The sequence below is a fragment of the Balaenoptera ricei genome, chromosome 2 (genome assembly GCF_028023285.1).
Source record: "Balaenoptera ricei isolate mBalRic1 chromosome 2, mBalRic1.hap2, whole genome shotgun sequence".
NCBI lineage: Eukaryota > Metazoa > Chordata > Mammalia > Artiodactyla > Balaenopteridae > Balaenoptera > Balaenoptera ricei.
The window spans coordinates 35,163,079-35,186,897 of record NC_082640.1 but is presented as its reverse complement, the minus strand read 5'-3'; the positions used below and the strand labels follow the sequence as shown (position 1 = coordinate 35,186,897).

Here is a 23,819-nt window from a genome sequence, read left to right as displayed (position 1 = left end):
GTCCCGCATTAGACAACAAAGAGAGGCGTTAGCGGCGGCGGGGGAGGGGCGCGGCCGGGAGGAGGACGGGGCGGGCTGCGGCGAGCGCGGCGGTGGGGGGGCGCTCGCTCTCCGCTCGCTCAGCCTGCGGCCTCCGCCCGCCCCCGGCCCGGCGCGCGCCAATCGCCTCCCCCAGCGATAGTGTCAGTAGCATTGTAGAGTCAGCTCCCGCCGGTGACGTTGCGCCTCCCTCGTCCCCCTCTGGAGCCGTCTGGCTGCAGAGGCTCAGTCAAGAGGCGGGGAGGAGAGGAGGAAAAAGCGCTGAGTGAGGGCTGGCGGGCGGGCGGGCGGGAGGGAGTGGAGGAGCCGGGGAGGGGCTCCTTAAAGAAACGCTGCTGTCGCTCGCCTGCTCGCTTCTCGCTCGGCATTGTGGCCAGCCAGCCGGGCACTTGGGGGGCACGCGCGGCCGCCGCTCGAGCTCTGCCCCCACCCCACCCGCCAGCAGATCTGGGGTGGGGACCCAGGCGGGGGCTCCCGCAGCCACTGCCCGGCGCGGACCGCAAGGAGCGACCCACTCTTCCCGGCGCCGAGAAAGGAGCAACGGAGCCCTCTGCAGCCGGCCGGCCTCTCCTCCCCTGACCACTCGCTTCCCGGCTGCCTTTGTGGCCGCAGTTTCTCGCCGCCGAGCAGAGGGCCGGCGGGGCGCGGTGCGCACGGCCGAGCGATGCCCAGCTCGCTGTTTGCAGACCTGGAGCGCAACGGCAGCGGCGGCGGCGGGGGAGGCGGCGGCGGGGGAGGCGGCGGCGGCGGCAGCGGCGGGGGAGAGACCCTGGATGACCAAAGAGCCCTGCAGCTCGCGCTCGACCAGCTCTCCCTGCTGGGGCTGGACAGTGACGAGGGCGCGTCTCTGTACGACAGCGAGCCGAGGAAGAAGAGCGTGAACATGACCGAGTGCGTGCCGGTGCCCAGTTCCGAGCATGTCGCCGAGATCGTGGGGCGGCAAGGTGGGTCCGGCAGGGATGGGCAGCTGGAGGTGAGAGGGTTTCGGGCCACCGCCCCGCGGGGAAGGCGGGAGAGGAATCGAGATCCGCGGCGCCGGGGAGCCTTGGGGAGGGAGGAAGAGCCGCGCGAAGGGCCGGCGCCCCAGACAAAGAAAGTGCAGGCAGGCTGTCTCCCAGAGCCGCGCCGCGGCCACGGCAGGATGCACTTTCTCCTGCGAAAATCACTGCCTTCTCCCCTAGCGCCCCCCACCCAGCCCAACCCGGGAAATAGAATTTAAATATAAGATGCTTGGGGGAGGGGGCCTTTGATCGGTCCTTTGGGAGGGGGGAGGAGGAGGAGTAAGCATCGGATGGGAGGAGGATTCTGGATTTCTGCAAAGCGGAATGGAGCCCAGAGGAGGAACAATGGGTCCCGGGACTGCCCCCCATTCCCACCAGTCCCCCCCGCGCTGGAGGATCTCGGCCTTCGGTCGCCTTCCCCGAATCCCCTTGCCGCGTCTTCAGGGCGGACGGCGGCGCGTCCCGCTGGATCCCAGCGGCATCTCCCCAGCTGACTTTTTCTGGGATTCTCGGGTTTGGCTCGGGACGACTGCAGTCACTGGGGGAGGGCTGGGCAGCCAACGGACTGTTCCTCGAGCGCCTCGCGGGTGGAACCCGCTTCCCAGCCCGTGGAGCGGCCCGGGGTCTGTGAGGGAGCCGCCCCCTTTCCGCCCATCGCGCGTTCTGCCTTCCCGCTGCCCCGTACGCGGGCAGTCCCAGGTCTCCGCGGTTACCCCGGGGTAATGGGCGTGTCTGTCTCTCTCTCCCACTCCCTCCCCTGCACTCTGGCTCCCAGGTTGTAAAATCAAAGCGCTGCGGGCGAAGACCAACACTTATATCAAGACCCCGGTTCGTGGGGAGGAGCCTGTCTTTGTTGTGACGGGCAGGAAGGAGGATGTGGCCATGGCTCGGAGGGAGATCATCTCTGCCGCCGAGCACTTCTCCATGATCCGCGCCTCGCGAAATAAGAACACGGCGCTCAACGGCGCAGTGCCCGGGCCGCCTAACCTGCCGGGGCAGACCACCATCCAGGTGCGGGTGCCCTACCGCGTGGTGGGGCTCGTGGTGGGGCCCAAGGGCGCCACGATCAAGCGCATCCAGCAGCAGACGCACACGTACATCGTGACGCCCAGCCGCGACAAGGAGCCGGTGTTCGAGGTGACCGGCATGCCTGAGAACGTGGACCGAGCTCGCGAGGAGATCGAGGCGCACATCGCCCTGCGCACTGGCGGCATCATTGAGCTCACAGATGAGAACGACTTCCACGCCAATGGCACGGATGTGGGCTTTGATCTGCATCATGGGTCCGGCGGGTCCGGCCCAGGCAGCCTCTGGAGCAAGCCCACCCCCAGCATCACGCCCACTCCGGGCCGCAAGCCCTTCTCTAGCTATCGCAACGACAGCTCCAGCTCGCTTGGCAGCGCCTCCACAGACTCTTACTTCGGCGGGGGGACCAGCGGCAGTGCAGCTGCCACCCCACGCCTGGCGGACTATAGTCCCCCCAGCCCCGCGCTCAGCTTTGCTCACAACGGAAACAACAACAATGGCAATGGATACACCTACACGGCGGGGGAAGCTTCTGTGCCTTCCCCTGACGGCTGTCCTGAGCTACAGCCCACCTTCGACCCGGCTCCCGCCCCACCGCCTGGGGCTCCACTTCTCTGGGCCCAGTTTGAGAGGTCCCCGGGAGGCGGACCTGCAGCTCCCGTGTCCTCTTCCTGCTCTTCCTCTGCATCTTCGTCTGCTTCGTCTTCCTCTGTGGTCTTTCCCGGGGGCGGCGCCAGCGCGCCCTCCAACGCCAACCTGGGGCTGCTGGTGCACCGCCGGCTGCACCCGGGCACCAGCTGCCCCCGTTTGTCCCCGCCCTTGCACATGGCTCCGGGGGCGGGCGAGCACCACCTGGCTCGCCGGGTGCGCAGCGACCCGGGCGGAGGGGGCCTGGCCTACGCCGCCTATGCCAACGGCCTGGGGGCGCAGCTGCCAGGCCTGCAGCCGTCGGACACATCCGGCTCCTCGTCCTCGTCCAGCTCCTCCTCCAGCTCTTCATCCTCCTCCTCTGGGTTGCGGCGTAAGGGCAGCCGTGACTGCTCCGTGTGCTTTGAGAGCGAAGTAATCGCCGCCCTGGTGCCCTGCGGCCACAACCTCTTTTGCATGGAGTGCGCCAACCGCATCTGTGAGAAGAGTGAGCCTGAATGCCCGGTCTGCCACACCGCGGTCACTCAGGCCATCCGCATCTTTTCTTGAAGGCGGCGGCGCGCACCACGCGGGGGATGGAGAACCCGCTTTCCTCCATCCTCACTCCCCAGCGCCTCTTTACCTCCTTGGTGCCCCACCTTCTCCTCCCCGCCTCCCTGCTCACACTCTGAGATCCGAAGAGGAGCTTGGAAAGCTGTAGTATCCGCTCATTTTTTAAATTTAAATTTTTAAACAAAGGAACTTGCCAGGATATCTGCATCAAGAGTACTGTAGCCTGGGAAACCTCCGAACCACCTTAAATGCATGCTCTATAAATAATAGGAACGGCGACATTCTAGTAATGATAGTTTTTACACTGTACTTAATAGGAAGCTTCCAAAAGAAGAAAACCCCACAAGTTTTCCATTTTCTTAAAGTAGGAAAAAATGAACAATAATTATTATGATGAAGATGATAATAATAGTGCTATGGGATGTGTGGACTGTTTTAGTGTGTTCCCCTTTGTGGCTGGGTTCCTACGATGCTTATTATAGAACACAGTGGATCCTTTTTGAATGTTCGTGGAAGGGCCAGGAGTTCCTGTGAAACCAGGATACTGCAGCTTTATTAAAGTTAAAGAAACTGTAACATATCTCTTATATATTAAAAAACGTTTAAAAGTTTTAAAGAGAAATTGCATTAATACAGATTGAAGTATTTTATTCTTTTTTGACTTGAAAAATTATATTTCATATTGCAAAGATGTTTACAAGTATTTTAATTTAAGTTCAGTGAACTTTTTTGTAGCTGGGTTAAATCTTTTTATTTTAGTATGGCCTTATGGCAAAGAACACTGTATTATTTTAATAATCACACAATTGTGACGGAATTACAAACCATAAAATGTGTAATGTTTTGAACAGTATTCTGTTGGGATGGAGATTTTATAGGTTCAGACAAATCTTCTAGATCTGCTTCACCCAGCATATTTTCTATTCAGTGATATAAAGCATATTTTATTCTATATTATTACAAAAAAACGGAAATGTATAAACATGTCAAAAGGAACTGTTGATGCTTTCTAACATTTGTATAAATAGAATTCAGTGCAAGTTACAAAAATTCTGTTGCACCACTATAGTTTTAGTATTTCTATTTTAATACATTTGTTTACCACTTGTTTATGTATATGTAGGTGATGTTACTTGAGCTTAAATGTACTTTACTGAGCAAAGTTTAAAAAAACAAAGTATATTTTATTTTATGATAAAGGGCCTTTAACCTCATGGTCAAATACTAATATTATATTTGCTGAGACAAGATTTGAAATTGTATCAAGAGTTTTATTTTTCTGACATTTAAAGTTCTACATAATAAAGGTAAAACTTAAGTAATGGTGCTACTTCATTTTTTAAGTATTTCTATATAAATAAAATATTGAAGAAAATCTATCTTGTGTGGTAACTTGATTTTTTTTTTTTTTTAAGCTTCTTGGAGTCTACCTTTATAAGGAATCACTCTTAAGTGACAAATTGAAAGATACAACTTCCAGGCGTATTATGTCAGTATTTTATCGATAGAGTGGACTTTCAAAAGAGGCCAAGGTTGTGTTTGGTTGGATGGTTAGGCCGTGGGTAACAGTATTTTTTTTTGTTAATTGCAAGTTATCTACCAAATCAGAGCTTCCTTATTAGACATTGTGGGCATGGTGCCTAGGATCTGTGATTCTTTCAGGGTCCCAGGAAAAGGTTTAATTTCTCTTAAAATTAGAAGAAAATAAAGCAAAGGAAATGAAAACGTTCAAAGACAATGTCTTAATTTTCAGGCCCACAAAAACCTATTCAATTTTGCCTAACAACACATTAAGAAAACAAGGTATCAAAGTACTGAAAGTTATATCAAAAATAAATTTGAATAATATTATTATGGAGGAAGGAGCAAAAGCGCCTAGGGCCTAGGAAAGTCATAATCCCACCCAGCAAGGGCCCTCAAGAGTATAGGGACCCTGAGGGCTGTGCTTGCTGTGGTGAATTTCCACTGAAGGTCACTTCCTTGGGGGAAGCCCAGAGATGCCAGTTTCTGCTTGTAGAGGACCGGGCTAGATTTGAGCACTGGTCTTAATAGGCTTCTGCTCGTCAGGCAGGCTAACTGGTGTTGACAGGCTGCGGGTGTTAACTGTTTGTTGTTGTTGTTGTTCGGGAGAAGTTTTTGTTTGTTTTTGGCAGGCTGCACCTGCTCCCTGGCTGTGGGGCTTTGTCAAGGGATGGAGCCTGCATGCTTTCACTTGACAGGAACTCTGCCTTCTAGAGAGTATTTAGGAATGACCAGACCATGCCGCTGAATTGCCAGCCGACTTCCAGGCTGAGCTGAGCTGCCCCTGGAGAATGGTGTCTGCCTGGAATGTGGCAGCCTTTTACTTTAACCTTTGCTGATGGGTAACATTTAGCAGGTGAGTCCAAAGAGTAGGCTATAACATACATTGGCTGTTCCTCTTTTCCCCTTTGTATTCATTTTCTTTAAAAAATTATTTATTTATTCTTGGCTGTGTTGGGGCTTCGTTTCTGTGCAAGGGCTTTCTCTAGCTGCGGCGAGCGGGGGCCACTCTTCATCACGGTGCACGGGCCTGTCACTATCGCGGCCTCTCTTGTTGTGGAGCACAGGCTCCAGACACGCAGGCTCAGTAGTTGTGGCTCACGGGTCCAGCTGCTCCGTGGCATGTGGGATCTTCCCAGACCAGGGCTCGAACCCGCGTCCCCTGCATTGGCAGGCAGATTCTCAACCACTGCGCCACCAGGGAAGCCCTGTATTCATTTTTATTTGTCCGGAAATTTAGTCACTGCTTACGTCATAGCTCCTGATTTGTTTGGTGTGAATGATTCTGTGCAAAGGCAGGAGACAGGCCTTTGGGGTGGGAGGAGAGAAAGGAGTGGCCCTGCTTGGGAAATTTCTGGCATCATCTTCAACTCTGGAAAGTTTCCAGGCAGTGTTTACCCCCCATTTTTGCTCCCTCAAGGACTGGAGGTTAGCTGAGGCCTGGCAAGGAGCAATATTACAGTCCAATCCCCCCTTTCTTTCAGCTGTTCCGAAATGCCTAGAACAGAACCAAGAGTCTTTTTGCACTTACTTCTTTAGTTATGCAGCTTTGCTTTGCTGCTTTAGCAGAATGATTCCAGAGAAGGCGAGGAAAAATCAAAGCCTTGACTGGTTGAATTTCACATGGGCTCTTGCTCACTGAGATTTTTTGCGGTCCATATGCTGCTTTAGAAAATGAGAAAAAAAAAATCAGGTTTCGAGGCTACTGACACGCCCTTGGATGGCTTGTATTTCTTTGCGGTGAGAGGTCCCCTTTGTTGACATGAAGTTTTGGAATATATTAATAAAACCAGGATTCTTGAGAGGAGAGAGAGCTTTTCACTATTGGTTTCCTCTGCAGGGCAGGCCCTTGTCACCAGCAGAGGATGTGGACACATGCTAGTGGCATTAGATGACATTAACTTTTGATCCAAGGCAGGCTTTTTGTCCCATCCCCCAGGTCCCGCAAATGACAACTGTGGAGGTGGTCACTTGCTGTGGAGGTTCTCCAGCTGCAGAGAAGAGAGGTACCACTTTTATGCCCTGCAACTACTAACAGTTTCCCTTTCTACTTTCTGCTACCCATCTGAAATCCGTCTTTCTGCAGCAACAAAATATCAGCTAACAGACATCTCTGCCCCGAATTATTGGTCCATGTTTCCTTTCTTTACGTGGACTACTGGTTCTCAACTGGGGGTGATTTTGCAAACCCCCTCACCCCTGATTTGACAATCTCTGGAGACATTTTGGGTTATGACAACGTGGGGTAGTGCTACTGGCATCTAGTGGGTAACAGCCAGGGGTGCTGTTAAACATCCTGCAAAGCACAACAAAGAATCATCCAGGACGGGGTGAGAAACCCTGATGTAGACAAAGAAAATGGATCTTCCCTGTTGTCTTTTCACTGTCTTGAAATTGGTGATATTGTTCTGACATTTAAATGCACAGAGGTTGGCCCTCGGTGGTGCTCTGGGATTGCCCACTACCCAGGGTAGCTCTAGCGATATCAGGAATATTGCAGGGGAAGCCAAGGCTGATGTGTGAGCACGGGAGGTCAACATTAAGGAAATCATTTTTCTTCACCAAAGAGTGGTAGATTGCACTCAGTCAATAATAATGTTTGCATGGAATGTTCAAAGCGCTTTCTTTTCGATTGTCTCCTGTGATCCTTTCTACAACTGGAAGGGAGAAACCATTGAGATTTTACTGTGCGTATTTGTAGTAAAACACACTCAAAATGTAGTCCTACCAACATTGGCTCTTGGGAAAAGCTCTATTATTGTCAGTGACTATCAGGCACTAAGAGATCCAGAGCTTTTATCTCTTAAGCCTTATCTTTCCAAGAAATATGAACAAATTTGCTCCATCTCAAGGGGGTTTTGAGCCTGCTGGCCAGGGTGATGCTGGTAGTAATTGTCCTTGAAGCTTTATGGGGGGCAAGGCAACTTGGGGAGAGATGGGATTTGTATTGGCTACACTCACTCTTTCTCACCTTAAGGGAATCACTCCCTCCCTGGCTGGGCAGCAGGGGACTTTCTAGTGCTGAATCCTGTCCCCCTTTTGCCTTCCTCTGTCCCCTGACCCAGTCAAAACCTGACTGGCGATAAAGAGCTAACATCTCTCTCCCCCCCACTATTAAGACCAACCTGTTTTCCAGGAAGTGGGAAGTGAGTGAGAATTAAGCATCCCTTACACTGGTCCACTGGATGTCAGTGATGATTGCTATAGTTCAATGAGCCCTCACTCTGAACCAGGAACTGTGCTAAGGGTTTTACATTAATCCAACCCCATGGGGTAGGTATGAATAAGTCCATTTCAAAGATAAGGAAACTGAGTTGGAGGGAAGTTAAATGACTTACCCCAGGTCACATGGTCCGTAAGCACTGGACCTAGGATTCCAACTTGAGCATCAATAAATCCTATCCTCCTATCTTTACCACTTGAGAAAAATGTTTTTTACAAGAGACATTTTCAGAAAAAGCAAGCACTCATTCAGCACAAAATACTCAACCATGGGAATGATGGTCCTTTCTTAATGCTAAGTGTAATTGACCTGAAACTGGAGCAGGGTCCAGTTGCTATAACGACTTCAGGACTCACAGCAACTCGGCTGAGAACCTAAAGCATGACTAGTACCTTATGAGCACAGGGGTATTTCTGCGACATGTATTCTAAAGGCTTGTCATCTCTTGACTGTTTTGTGACCAACTGAACAATGAACATTAAGCTAATTCTATAGTATAGTCTTTCCAGGTAGACAAAATAAATGAGCATTCGATGAGGGTAAAATGAGTGCAGAATTCTCTCTAAAAAAAAGAAAACTCCATAAAAGCATCACATGAACTAATTTAGATAGTGACTAAAAGATGCCAAAACCCTGACTGAAAAGTGAAATGTAGTCAGTTGTTTGGTTTCCAGAATTCCGGGCTCTTTGTTTGTTTGTTTCTTTCTTTCTCTTTCACATTGACTTCATTTTCTAGGGCATTTCTTAGACGTTGTAGGATCTGGGCATGGTCTAAAAATGACATTATGGAAGCTGCACACCCCATAAGTCTTTGGTGCTGGTTCCAGTGAGAGCACATGTTTTCATGGAAGATATGGGTGAGAAAAATGGCAGGTTTGTGACTTAGTTTGCTCCTCTGTGGAAAGAGGAAGCGTTTACTTCCTTCTGGAATTATCAGACATGCTTAGTCCCTCTTTGGGGCTTACACAACACCTTGTACCTCTTACCACAGTGACATCTGCTGGGGCCTTCACAATTGTTTGTCTCCTTGTCTTTTCTCTCCACTAGGCTGAGGATGCCTTGAGGGCAGGGGTCTCTTCTTTCCATCTCTGTGCCCCCAACGCCCGGCACAGAGCCTTGCCCACAGGTGTGCTCGATACACATTAGGAAAACTAGTAAAAATGGTGTTTTACTTGAAAAAAAACTGCATTCCCGTCAATCGGGGACTGGTTTATTAAGTTATGCAACTTCCACCCAATGGAATTCTACATGTCATAATAAACAGGAGGATCCCCTTGATGTCCGTAAAGGCACATGCAAAGGATATGCTTTTTGGAAAAGAAGTTTTGTTTTTTTTTTTTAAAGATGATTTTAATTATTTATTTATTTTTTATTCTTATTAGTCATCCATTTTATACACATCAGTGTATACATGTCAATCCCAATTGCCCAATTCATCACACCACAGCCCACACCCCCCCGCCACTTTCCCCCCTTGGTGTCCATACGTTTGTTCTCTACATCTGTGTCTCAATTTCTGCCCTGCAAACCAGTTCATCTGTACCATTTTTCTAGGTTCCACATATATGCGTTAATATACGATATTTGTTTTTCATTTTCTGATTTACTTCACTCTGTATGACAGTCTCTAGATCCAGCCACGTCTCTACAAAGGACCCAATTTCGTTCCTTTTTATGGCTGAGTAATATTCCATTCTATATATGTGCCACATCTTCTTTATCCATTCGCCTGTCGATGGGCATTTAGGTTGCTTCCATGACATGGCTATTGTAAATAGAGCTGCAGTGAACATCGTGGTACATGACTCTTTCTGAATTATGGTTTTCTCAGGGTATATGCCCAGTAGTGGGATTGCTGGGTCATATGGTAATTCTATTTTTAGTTTTTTAAGGAACCTCCATACTGTTCTCCATAGTGACTGTATCAATTTACATTCCCACCAACAGTGCAAGAGGGTTTCCTTTTCTCCACACCCTCTCCAGCATTTGTTGTTTGTAGATTTTCTGATGATGCCCATTCTAACTGGTGTGAGGTGATACCTCATTGTAGTTTTGATTTGCATTTCTCTAATAATCAGTGATGTGGAAAAGAAGTTTTATATGCATGGACAATTTTTAGAAGGCTATCATGATAGGCAGTCTTTAAGATGGCCTGCAGGGGCTTCCCTGGTGGCACAGTGGTTACGAATCCGCCTGCCAATGCAGGGGACACGGGTTCGAGCCCTGGTCCGGGAGGATCCCACATGCTGCAGAGCAACTAGGCCCGTGTGCCACAACTACTGAGCCTGCGCTCTAGACCCTGCGAGCCACAACTGCTGGGCCCACGTGCCACAACTACTGAAGCCCGTGCTCCTGGAGCCCGTGCTCCGCAACAAGAGAGGCCACCGCAATGAGAAGCCTGTGCACCGCAACGAGGCATGGCCCCCGCTCGCTGCAGCTAGAGAAAGCCCGTGTGCAGCAACAAAGACCCAATGCAACCAAAAATAAATAAATAAATTAAAAAAAAAAAAAAAGATGGCCTGCAAAGATCCCCTGCCCTCCTGGTGTTCACGCTCTTGTGTAACCCCCACCCCTTGAGTGTGGGTTGGCCTTTGTGACTTGCTTCTAGTGAACAGAATATGGCAGAAGTGATGGGATATCACTTCAGAAATTAGGTTATAAAAAGCTTGGGCTTGAGAATTCCCTGTTGGTCCAGTGGTTAGGATTCTGTGCTTCCACTGCAAGGTGCGGGTTCTATCCCTGGTTGGGGAACTAAGATCCTGCAAGCAGCGCATGTGGCCAAAAAAAAAAAAGAAAATTAACTAATTAAAAAAAATAAAAAGACTGGCTTCTTGGGTGTGGTCTCAGACCTCTCACACTGGATGAATCCACGTGCCATGACCTGAGGCAACCCTGTGGGGAGGTCCATGTGCTGAGAAACTGAGGGGGACCCTTGGCCACGAGAAACTGAGAGTCTCAGTCCAATAGCCTGTGAGGAATTGACACCCATCAACAACCATGTGAATGAACTTGGAAACAGATCCTCTCCAAGTTGAATCTTCAGATAAGACTGCAGCCCTGGCCAACATCTTGACTGCCTCCTAAGAGACATTGAGTCAGAAATACCTGGCTAAGCCAAACCCTGATTCCAGACCCACAGAAACAGTGAAATAATAAATGTTTTTTGCTTTAAGCCCCTAAGTTTTAGGGCAATTTGTTATGCACAAATAGAAAATTAATACAGTTATGCAATTAACTGTTAAAACAGTGGTCATCCTTGGAGAATAAGGCTGGTATTTGGGGGTGATAACAGAAAACTGGCTCTGCCATTTCCTAGCTGTGTATCTCGGGAAAGTTACTAAACTTCTCTGTGCCTCACTTTTATCATCTATGAAATGGGGATAATAACAGTAGCATACCTCAAAGGGTCGCTCTGAGGAGCATTTAGGATAATGCATGGCTTATGGTATGTGCTCTCTATCTCTGTCTATCAGTCCTTATGTTTGCTATTATTATTTTTTCACTTAATATCCTCATGACCTTTGGATTTTTTTACTATGTGATTATATTACTTTCATAGGTCAAAAATAATTTTAAAAATTTAGAATTGGAAGCATGAGGGGTGTTTGTCGATTGTGTCTGGGCCAGATCTTCTGCGTCTGAACATTTTGATGGACATCTTATCTTTAATACAATGCTATTATTTTATTTTGTATAGGAGACATTACACTTTTCAAAATGCTTTCATATGAATCATCTCACAGACACCCCGTGAAGCAGTGAATAATATGGCTATCATTATTATCCTCATTTTACAGCCCAAGAAACTGAGCTTAAATGTTTTGCCCAACAGGCAGTCTTTGGTGAAGTGGAGACTAGAGATTTCTGGAAACCTAGTTCCTTTTAACCATGCCCTGTGCAGACATACAGAAGACTCCTGCTTTTACAGAAGAGCCCAAAGTGACTCCAATGAGTTATGAGTAAATTTAATAGACTGCTTACTGAAAATATCCAAACCTACCACCCATGGACTCAGAGGCCAGTAAAACACACTTCTCATTAAAAACCATGACGACGACGCCTTAATATTCCTCCGATGACTCAGAAGGCACTTCAACATCAGTGAACTGTACAGCAAGAAAATGATCACTTAAAATCTCTTGATAAAAAGGACTATGATATTTGGGGTTACTTATCACAGCCACACTTTTATGGTGTACCTCCCAGATCTGTTCATTCATCCACACTTCCTATTCAGGGAGCACCGCTGTTGTTCTGTTAACTCTGCCTTTGCTCTGAGCCTTCGGGGAAATCACTATACATCTTCCATCTCCAATTTTCTTGGCATATTAGTCCCTTGAGATGCCTACATGAGAGTAACCTGGAAAATGTATATGAAATAGAACTTCCTGGGTCCACCTTTTGGAATTCTTATTCAGTACATTTGGGATGAGGCCTGGAAATCTGCAGTTTAAAAAGCTCCCTCTATTCCTTCAATAGGGGATGGTTAGTTAAAGATATAAATACTAGACTTTAGACAACTCTGCAGAGTGCTGTTAAAAAGAATTAAGCAGATTGATTTGTGTTGATATTGAACATTATGCATTCTTTTTTTTTTAAATTTTTATTCATTCATTTATTTATTTATTTATTTATTTATTTATTTATTTATTTATGGCTGTGTTGGGTCTTCGTTTCTGTGCCAGGGCTTTCTCTAGTTGCGGCAAGTGGGGGCCACTCTTCATCGCGGTGCGCGGGCCTCTCACTATCGCGGCTTCTCTTGTTGGGAGCACAGGCTCCAGACGCGCAGGCTCAGCAATTGTGGCTCACGGGCCTAGTCGCTCCGCGGCATGTGGGATCTTCCCAGACCAGGGCTCGAACCCGTGTCTCCTGCATTGGCAGGCAGATTCTCAACCACTGCGCCACCAGGGAAGCCCCAATATGCATTCTTAAGAGGAAAACGTTAAGGTACATTAGAGTACATACAGTATGCTACACTTGTATTAAGATTGTATATGGAGACTTACCTACAAGTATAATTGTATATACATGGAATGGACTTCTGGAGAGGGAGACTGGGGGTCGGGGTCAGGGGCTGGAGAGAAACCTACTTGTCATTGTATATCCTTTTGTGGTGTTTGGATCTTTAAAGAAATTTTGTATGTTACCTATTCAAAATATTTTCTGTAGTTGATAATGATGCATCAATGTTGGTTCATTGATTGGAACAAATGTACCACACTGATGGTGGACGAGGCTGTGTGTGTGACAGGGTGGGTGGGGGCATCGGGGGAGAGGTGGGAGCTCTGTACTTTCCTCAATGTTGGTGTGAACCTAGAAATTCTCTAGAATTAAAGTTTGTTCATTAGAACAGTTTTTTTAACGTGCTAGGCATGGTAAACCCATGTATAAATGAATGTAAGGCTAGAATGATTGATTGATTGACAGGCTGATGAAGTAAAAGTTCCCCCTGAGATTCTGATGTGTAGCCAGGTTTGGGAATCTCTGGATGTGGTGGGCGTAAGGCCCCTTCCACTGACGGTTCCAGGTGAACAGAAGAGTAGAGGGTAAGATTGCAAAAGCAGGTCAGATGAGGTCGTAGAGAGCCTGGAAAGCTTGACTGGGGGTTTTGGGGTGTGTCTTGCAGGCATCAAGGGACATTGTTTTCATAGTGAGCCAGATGGGCTGGGAAAAGGCCAGAACAGGCTGGCGTGGGCAGCCTGGTGAGGAGCCATGGCCATGATCCAGGAGGTAGATGGTGAGGCACGAGGTAGCCGAGTATCTGGGATGATGAGAGAAGAGGAGAGAGTTGTGAGGGCCTTGAAAAAGTATTAGGTTGAATCATGTGAAATTGCTGATATTAGACCATTGTGATCTACATTAATCACAATTTCATGTGGTTCAACCTAACAGAATTGACAGTGTGAGGTGGCAGAGGGCATCTCTGGAGAGTGAGGATGGACGGGGAGATTTGGGGATTTAAGTCTCAGTGGCTAGAACACCATTATTAAAAAGAGAGGAACGAGATGTTTGAGGTGATGACTAAATGGAATGTCATGGAATTTTAGAGCAAACGCTTTTGCTTATATTTCCTGAATATGTCTTGTGTTTCTACATATTTATGCCTCTGCCTGAACCATTCCCTCTGCCTAGGAAATGTGTTGTTTTATTTATTTATTTATTTTTTTAGTAAAGATCCAAGTGGAAGCCTGGTAAAATAGAGAAAAGAAAGGTCTACCTGGAGCAAAGTTTATGACCGCACTGGGGTGGAGGAAGATTATCAAAAATTTGAAAGGTAGAAAGAATCATGAACATTTGACGGGGTTGGGAATGGGCCTTGGAACAGAGCAGCACCTGAAAGAATGTGATATTTTAGGAAGAGGAAGTTGCTGGTGGTAGGCAGGATTGATTCCCTGCAAAATTGTCAGTGACCCAAGATGAGATGGTGAGGGCTTGGACCCAGGAGATAGCAGTTGGATTAGGAAGGAGGGGAATGAAATGAGGTGCTTCGTGGCTTAGCGAATCTTAGCACAAGAAGGGAGTTTAAATATAATCTAGTTCAAACAGCACCTCCACCAATGCTGGAACCACCGTTTTCTTGAAGAGTTTGGGAAGTCATCACTCTTTTTTTTATATCTCAGTTTTATTGAGATGTAATTGACCTACAGCACTGTATAAATTTAAGGTATATGGCATAATGATTTGACTTTCATACATCATGAAATGATGACCATAATAAGTTTAGTGAACATCCATCATTTCATAGAGATACAACCTTAAAGAAATAGAAAAAAATATATTTTCCTTGTTATGTGAATTCTTAGGATTTATTCTCTTAAAAACTTTTGTATATAGTGTACAGCAGTGTTAATTATCTTTATCATGTTGTACATTACATCCTTAGTACTTATTTATTTTATAACTGGAAGTTGGTACCTTTTGACTGCTTTCATCCAATTTCCACTCGCTCTCACCCCCCTCATCTGGGATCATAGGTATGATCTCTTTTTCTATGAGTTTGTTTGTTTGTTTGCTTGTTTTTGGAGTATAATTGACCTACAATACTATGTTAGTTCCTGGTGTACAACAGAGTGCTTCAATATTTCTATACGTTTCAAAATAAGTCTAGTTGTCATCTATCACTGTCCAAAGAAATTACACAATTAATGACTATAGTCCCCATACTCTACATTTCATACTTGTGACTCACTTATTTTGTAACTGAAAGTTTATACCTCTTAATCTACCTCACCCATTTCCCTCCTCCCCCCATCCGCTTCCCCTCTGGCAACTACCTGTTTGTTCTCTGAATCTATGACTCTTTCTGTTTTGTTACCTTTGTTTATTTATTTATTTTTCTTTAGATACCACATACAAGTGAAATCATACAGCATTTGTCATTCTCTGTCTGGAAAATCATCACTCTTGTGCCTTTGGGCAGGTCTAACTGTGAGAAAGCTGGTCCTTGCCCGGAGTCAAAAGCTGAAACTCCACCGGGCAGCTTTCATTTTATGGACCAAGTCATGTTATTCTTTTACTTGACAACTCGTCAGTGATTTGAAGGCACTGACCCGTGAGACCTCGAATTTTCTTGCTTCCATGCTATGTAGCTCAGGGGCTTTAACTTTTCTGTAAATGACACGCTCAGTGCTTTGTGACCACCTAGAGGGGTGGGATAGGGAGGGTGGGAGGGAGGGAGACGCAAGAGGGAAGAGATATGGGAACATATGTATACGTATAACTGATTCACTTTGTTATAAAGCAGAAACTAACACACCATTGTAAAGCAATTATACTCCAATAAAGATGTTAAAAAAAAAAAAAAAAAAGATGCGCTTTGGGCGCATTTACCTTAAGCTCCGGTAGCTCACAACTGGACAATTGTACTCTAGGTGTGGACAGATAGGAGCAGAGCAGGGCCACCTCCTTCCATTCGCGTGGCCTTGGGAAGCATTCACCTTCTTGGTGGCCTAATCACACTGGCCCATGCTGGAGTGAGTCCTGACACAAACCAGGAGGGCGGCATCACACTTGCTGCCAGGTGTGTGGCCAGCTTTGGTGAGTGGCTGGATGTGGAGGTTGGTGAGGACTGGACCCGCTTTCCAAGCAGAGGCTCTGTCATGAAGATTGGCTTTGGGCCAGCTGAAGAAGTTGTCTGTAGGGTCCAGGTCTTCTTCCAAATCCCTAAGGGGACTTGTTGGAGAGCAGTGGAGAGTGGAGTAGAAACCATAAATAGATTGGAAATCCAGAAGAGGCCGCGGAGCACTTTTTAAAAAACCACTTTATTGAGGCATGATTGACATGAAAAGCTGTACACATTTAATGTATGCATTCCCATACATGTTTATGTACAAATTTAGTGTATTTAATTCAATGAGTTTGGGGATCAGTAGACACCTGGGAAATCATCATCACCCTTAAGGCCATAGACATACCCATCACTTCCCAAAGTTTCTTCCTGCCTCCCTCATCTCCAAAAGTTATTTATCTTATGTAACTGAAATTTTATACCCTTTGACCTCCCCCTCTCCCTCCCCCTCCCCCTTGCCCCCAGTCCCTGATCACCTTTGTCCTCCTCTCTGCTTCTATGAGTTTGACTATTTCAGACTGCACATATAAGTGAGATCATGCCGTATTTGTCCTTCTGTGACTGGATTTTTTCATTTAGCATAATGTCCTCCAGGCCCACCCATGTTGTCCCAAATGGCAGGATTTCCTTCTTTTTTTTTGCAGGCTGAATAGTGTTCCATTTTAAAATAACCACATTTTAAAATATACACCACATTTTAAAATCTGCTCACCTATTGACAGACACCCGGGTCGTTTCACATCTTGGTTATTGTGACTAGCACTGCAGTGAACATGGGGGTGCACGTATGGTGGAGTATTTCTTGACTTTTCTCATGGACTCTCCTTCCAATTCATACAGAGGTTACCTCTGATGGGTGTGCAGCTTCCCTTCCACTTTCTTATCTTCCTCCCTCTTCCTTCACTGCCACGATCCTCTTGATATTCTCTATATGGTCCTCCTATGAGGGTCCCAACTCCATCCTAGAGAGTGGGTGCAAAGTCTTCAAAGTTCTAACCCCTTACCCCCTACCCCCCGTGGCAGGAGGCATATTGAGACGGCGTACTGTGGGAGAGAGTGTAAGCCTTTCTGTGTCAACAGAGAGGAGCATCTACAAGACAAATCTTTCTAATATTGGCAGTTTCTCATAGTACAATGTCTAGATGTTATTTGACTAACATGCCCTTCTTTTTTCGTTTAACTTAAAAAAAACTGTGGTTAAAATATACTTAACACAAACTTACCATTTTAACCACTTTTTTTTTTTTGTAGCAGCCCTAGCCTATACCCACTAGATACCAGTAGCATACTCCTAAATATGACAAACCAAAATATGTCCAAACATTGCCCAATATCACCGGGGGAAATATCACCCCTGCTGGAGAACTACTGCTTTAACCTTATCCTTTAGATCATAATCTAAAAGTAGAGAAAATTAACTTCATCATCTGGGAGTTGAAGCTTACTGCCTTGGGCTTATATTTACCTGATACAGTGGCTCTCAAAGTTTACTGTGTGTAAGAATCACCTGGGGGAACATGTAAAATACAGATTCTTGGTTTTTGTCTCCACTGAAAACCTGGTGCAATAGGTCTGGGTTAGAACCTAAGAATCTGACTTTTAAAAGGTACAATATATCTTTGCAGCTCATTTATTTTATACATAGTAATTTGTACCTCTTAATCCCCTACCCCTATCTTGCCTCTCCCCACCCCTCCCCCACTGGTAACCACTAGTTTGTTCTCTGTATCTGTGAGTCTGTTTCTGCTTTGTTATATGTATTCATTTGCTTTTATTTTTTCTAGATTCCAAATATAAGTGATAACATACTTGTCTTTCTCTGTCTGACTTATTTCTCTAAATATAATACCCTCCAGTCCATCTACGTTGTTGCAAATGGCAAAATTTTATTCTTTATTATGGCCAAGTAATATTCCATTGTGTGCATATACACACACACACACACACACACACACATACACATGCAAGTGTACAATTCAGTGGCATTAAGTACATTCACCTTGTTGTGCAACCACCACCATCATATATCTCCAGAACCTTTACATCATCTCAAACTGAAACTCTATATCCAGGAAACAATAAATAACTCCCCATTACCTCCCTTCCCCCAGGTCCTGGCAACCACCGTTCTACTTTCTGTCCCTATGAATTTGACTATTCGAAGTCAGAGCCCTCTTTATATATTCCTGTTTATCACAGACTTCCTTCCCACAAGGGGAAGGTGGATAGGAAAAAAGCTCGTCCGGGGAAAAGAAACTTTTATACCTAGTAATATCCTGACCATGTTAAGAAAGCAAACCTTCCTCACCTCTACCCACAGGCTCACCTGAGAATCAGGTGAGGACCTGGGGAGGAACTCTATCTGTTGAGGATGACTTCAAAGAAAAAAAGAACTGCTCTTCAATAGGAGAATTGGGGCCCAGGGTTTCTATACAACTTGAAACAATTTGTGCTAGGTTTATCTTGATTATGTCTATTAAAAAGTCTATTTCCATATCCTTAGGCAAATGATGCATTTAGAAGCAAAGACATGACAGGCATATAAAGAAGTGACTATCAAGAGAGAGCCTCAGTGTGCCCGCTTATTTCAAAATGGTGTGTGTGTGTGTGTGTGTGTACATGTGTAGCTTAAGAATTTTTTCCAGGCTTCTCATGGGTGTGGTTTTTACATAATTGTTTTAACCAATGAATATACAATTTTCAGAGATGATCTGAAAATCTCCATTGTTGCTTTATACACATATTGATACTAATAGGTGACAGGGACAAAATTTCTGTTTATGGGGATGATTACATTTCAGAGGGTTCATTTATTTAATCATTTTTGAAATTGTTTAGAAATTCTACAACGGTTAAGGTTAAACATTTGTCATCAACTTTGAATTTACTGCAGTGAATAAAAGCGGAAGAATCTTGTGTTTCTGAGCACTTATTACATAAAGGTTGAAGATATTTAAGAAGTATAGAAATGTAGCTTCTAAAACTTGGCCTCTGTCTGAGGCACTTTATTATAAGAACTCACAGTGTAACCTGTAAGCAGATTTACATACAATACTACATATACAATAGCATAGTAAGCCGTAAGGCACGTAATGGGAATATATTTGACCGCCAGACTCACTAAATGATTGATCTGAGAAGAAAAAAAATTGCTAACTATATTTAAATGACACACAGAAATAAAGAAATGCACTCTTTTAGTAGTAACCATTAGAATTTGCTAAACAATGTATCTTACGCTGGATCCAGCTTGTGTTAATTAAATATCCAAGACAAACATTTGTTACTAGGAAGCTTTTATGATCCATTTATTATTAGTAACAGTGTTTCAAATCTTCTGTTTGTATGAGCATGTACATCAATGTGTTATTGTCATAAAAGTTTAATTTCAAGAGCTCAGTCTTCATTCATATATATTTAGAACTAAGTGCCAGCTAGATTCCAGCAATTCCACTGCAAAGAAGAGATCAAAATGAATGAAAACCTCCAGTCTGTATTTCCCATTTAGGGAGAAAGAACGCCTCAAATTTCACTCAAGCATTTATAAGACGTTTGGGATAGAGGAAATCGTAGCAGGGCTGGCACGTTGAACATATTGCCTCAATATCTTGCCCTTTGCTTCGTAAATTTGGGGCTGCCAAGTAGCTCACTATAAGAGAGTGAAGCACAATCCAGGTCTCCACGTTCTGGGAGGAACCAGGCCATACATCAAATTTGGAAACTAGAATGAAGTCCCTTCCAGGGCAGCCCAATTAATCCTTCCTTAATGGTCAGAATACTGATACTCCTGCATCCAGACTAATGTCCAAAATGAATCAATCAAACTTAGAAGCTTCTCAAAATGGAGAAACAGGCAGATTTTAGAGCCCAGGACAGTCAGAATACAAAAACAAGTCATAGTGTGACCTTATCTTATTAAGTCAAGTCTGTGATAGGACCTTGTGGCCACAGGCAGTCTGTACACAAGTTGATGCTTTTCAGAAAGTGATGGGCCCTCTGTGAGTGGGAGGAACTCGACTCTTGGCTTTTGCTAAGAGCTCTGAGAATCTCTCTGGCGGTTCAGTTGTTCTTAATGGCTCATTAAGTTTAAATACAATTTACTGGTTATCCCCACAGCTCACTGAACAGTCATCTTAAGTCAGATTTTTCCAAATGTTGGATTATGTCAGATGATGGTTGAAGTCATAGGTAGGGTGAGTGTGGGAGAAGAGGCGGAGATGGGGGACTGTGTGGGCATATCGTATAGGCAGGCATCCTGTTTCAAATAACAGAAAACCCTCCTGTATCTGTTTGCTGGGGCTGACAAAATACCACACTGAATGGCTTCAACAGCAGGAATGTATTGTCTTTCAGTTCTGGAGGTGAGAAGCAGAAAGCAAGGTGTCAGCGGGGTTGGTTTCCTTCTGAGGGCTCTGAGGAAAGGATCTCCTTTTGGCTACTTTGATTTGTAGATGGCCATCTTTATATGATCTCTTCACATCATCTTCCCTCTCTGTGTATCTGTCTCTATCTTCAAATCTCCTCGTTTAATAAGGACCCCCGTCGTATTGGATTAGGGCCTACCTTAATGACCTCATTTTTACTTGATTACTTCTGTTAAGGACCCTATCTCCAGAGAAGGTCACATTCTGAGGTCCTGGGGGCTAGGACAACAACATATGTTTTTTTTTCATATGTTGAAATTCAATCCATAACACTTCCTATAGTGGCTTAAGCAGAATTTGAGTGGATTTACATACAGGGAGCCCCAGAGTAAGCCGATCAGTACTTGTCTGGTGGCTCGGAGACACTACCAAGAATCACAGCTCTTTCCATCTTTCTGCTGTGTCATCTGTTACGTGTTTAATGCCTCAGGGTCACAAGACAGCTGCTGCACCCTCAGGCCTCTTGTCTGTGGTTCCAGCATGAAAACGGGGTGAAAGGGTGAAGAAGACCATAAAAAGGCATGTTCCTGGTGCACCTTTGCCTTTTCATTAAGGGACTACCTCTCATTGGCCAGAACCGTTCCTGTGGTTGGGAAATCAAATATTTTTAGCTGGACCCCATGTTACCTTGAATGAAATCTTCATTTTTCTGGTAAAGATAAAGGATAAAGTTGAGGGAGGGGGCAGTAAATATTAGACAAATAGCAGTAGGACTACTTCAGGAGCTAAGACTGCAAGGGCCAGGAATTTGCCAAAGTCAGAGTTAAGGCTGAGGTCACCAGCCAGATAGTTTAAGAGGATCTGTCTGAGTTTGGCAGAGACCAGTCTGGGGACAGGGTATGGGACCTGAAGCCTAGAGAGAGGATGGAGGGGCTCAAAATAGTCAACTTGCCACTCTGTGGCCTGTTGTTCTCAAGGAATAGGGCCATTTCCAAGGCCCAGTATTGACCTCCATTGGTGCTGGTTGGACAAGCAGAGGTGGCAGTGGCTAGATTGGCCATGGTGGTGGGAGTCCATGTTGTTGGGCCCATGCATAGCCTCCATCTCTCCATTTATGGGCTCATTTTGCAAGTTCTGGGGTAGCTGATGACAAAGGCTGGCTAAAGCCAACTGGCCAAGTCATTTTGTCTAGTTGGTTGTCCATTGTCTCTTCCATAATGGATTCTTCCTGGTGGGGTGATTTCCATCAGCCTCCTACTCTCATTCGTACATGCCTTCTTCTGACTGTAGATGTTAAGCAGTTCCCTTGTTGGCTGGTTGTCTCTTTTGCTCCTCAGGGCACTGTGCTCTATAAGCAAACTCCACAGCTCCCCATGGGTGCTCCTCTGATGTGCGGTCATTGTGCCCTCTTGGCTTCTGGGAGTGAAGCACTGCCTCTATTGTTCTGGGGCCCCATCATACAGATTGCTATTAACCTGCCCAGCTTTGTGAGTATCTTACCTATAGCCAGCTCCATCCTGCAGAAGAGAGATACCAATGCGTTGCTTAGTGTTGTTGGTGCCCCCCTGGCCAGCTCTTTTCTGGTGGCCTTGGTGCACGGCGGGTCCACTGGGCCCACCCATGGAACATAATCCTCTAGTGGGTCTATTGGCCTCATAATATATCCATTCCAGCATGCCCACTGACCTGATCTTTTTTTTTTCCCTTCCTCTATTGTTTGCTAAAGTAACTCAGCCATGTCCTCTTTGCTTAGTAAGTGGGCCATCTATTTCTCCAGGTTCTAAAAGCTACCATAGTATCAAGAAAGCACGCCCCAACACACACACACACACGTTCATACATACACACACACACACTGAGACATTTTCTCAGGTTACCACCTGTGAAATCTACAGCAATTAGGTAGCTACCTTATGCCAGGGAATGTGCCTGCCTTCCACTGGAGATGAGGTCCTCCTTGCTGATCTGGCAATGAGTCATCCAGTTCCAAGATGAAATTCCAGGATGAAGGAAGCCGTCAGGGATGATTGAACTGCCTGGGGTCTGGGGCAGGAAACCCTTGTCAGGGATTTACTCTGACACGAGTCCTGTGGCCCAACAAAGAATCCTCAAAGGTCATGTGCCAAGAAGAATCAGAAATTTACCAGTGAGTGAAGGGCTTGTGAAACTTATTTCTTGCCACTCTAAGAGGGAAAGAGAGCTCTTGATGGATGGTGCTTGGGGGTGGGGGTTGGGGGCAGAGATGGAGTGTCTCAGAGAAAATGCCTGGGCTGAACAAGAAGGGAAAGAGGTTCTGAGAGTCAGAGTATAGGTGGCCGGGGGGCAAGCTGGCAGCACTGCATCCCTGGATTAAGAAGCGCTCAGGGACTGAATGGGTCTGACCTCAATGTGAGTTCAAAAGGAAACCAGAAGATCATGGGAGTTGGGTGGGGAAAGAGTGTATGGCACTTCAGACAAAACCCAGAGCCCTGATGATGCTGTATTTTTGAGGCCGGGGCCCTCCCACCCTGCCTTCTGTCCCTCTACCCTTCTCTGTCCTTCCCATCTACCCTACACTCAGGGATCAAGGAACTGGCAAGGAAGAAATTCCAATTTTTCTTATTTAAAAAAGTTTGCTTTGCCTAACTCAAGAATGTGGAATTTCTTGTTCAACATTGGGACCCTGCCACGTTTCACTCTTTGCACATCTTTCCTGGCCCCTCATCCCTGCTGTCGTCTGTTATCCCGCTTTCCTTTCTCCATCCTCTCATTTTTCTGTCCCATGCCTTCTCCTGACGCTCCTCTTTGCCCCTTGTCTTTCTCTTGCCCGTTCACTCTTCCAGATGCTTTCCTTACCTCTTTCTTTGCCCTTCCTGACAGATACCCCACTTCCTGCCACAGCCCTGCCCTCCTCACACACCACAATCACACAAACAAACTTTCACAAACTCTTCTTCCCTTTGAGTTCCCTGGGCCCTGCTTTTGACTGAGGAATTGGCTTCTGACTTCAAAGATTTCAGACACAGTAGATGTCAATTATTTGACTTCACTCTAGAGGTTAATCTGAATTCAAGAACTTTGACTTGAGAGGCAAATGTTTAGAGAGAGGCAATTTCATTACTTTCAAGTCTATAGATAACCTACTGGAACATTGTCAAGGGGAAAGAACACCTCTGTATCAGGAAATCTTGTAAAAGCCTTAACAGAAATATAAGATTTTTTTCCCCTTCCTTAAATATATTTGCTGATGTAAAATGCCTTACCTTTAAAGAGGTCAATATTTCTCCTACTTAAACTAGAATGTTAATAAAGAAAATCACATATTCCTCTATTGACACAAAACTGCATTTTGAAGGTTTAGTAAAAAGATTTTTCCAAGTTCTGATGGACAGCTTCAT

At 45.7% G+C, this 23,819-nt stretch overlaps 1 protein-coding gene across 1 annotated transcript; it reads left to right on the top strand.

The window, feature by feature from the left end:
* The first annotated feature begins 350 nt into the window (after nucleotides 1-350).
* Nucleotides 351-3,837, top strand: MEX3B (mex-3 RNA binding family member B). The gene is made up of 2 exons (XM_059915353.1): nucleotides 351-983; nucleotides 1,816-3,837. Exons 1-2 carry the CDS (start codon nucleotides 704-706, stop codon nucleotides 3,261-3,263), a joined length of 1,728 nt encoding a protein of 575 aa, XP_059771336.1. The 5' UTR covers nucleotides 351-703; the 3' UTR covers nucleotides 3,264-3,837.
* The last annotated feature ends 19,982 nt before the right edge of the window (nucleotides 3,838-23,819 follow it).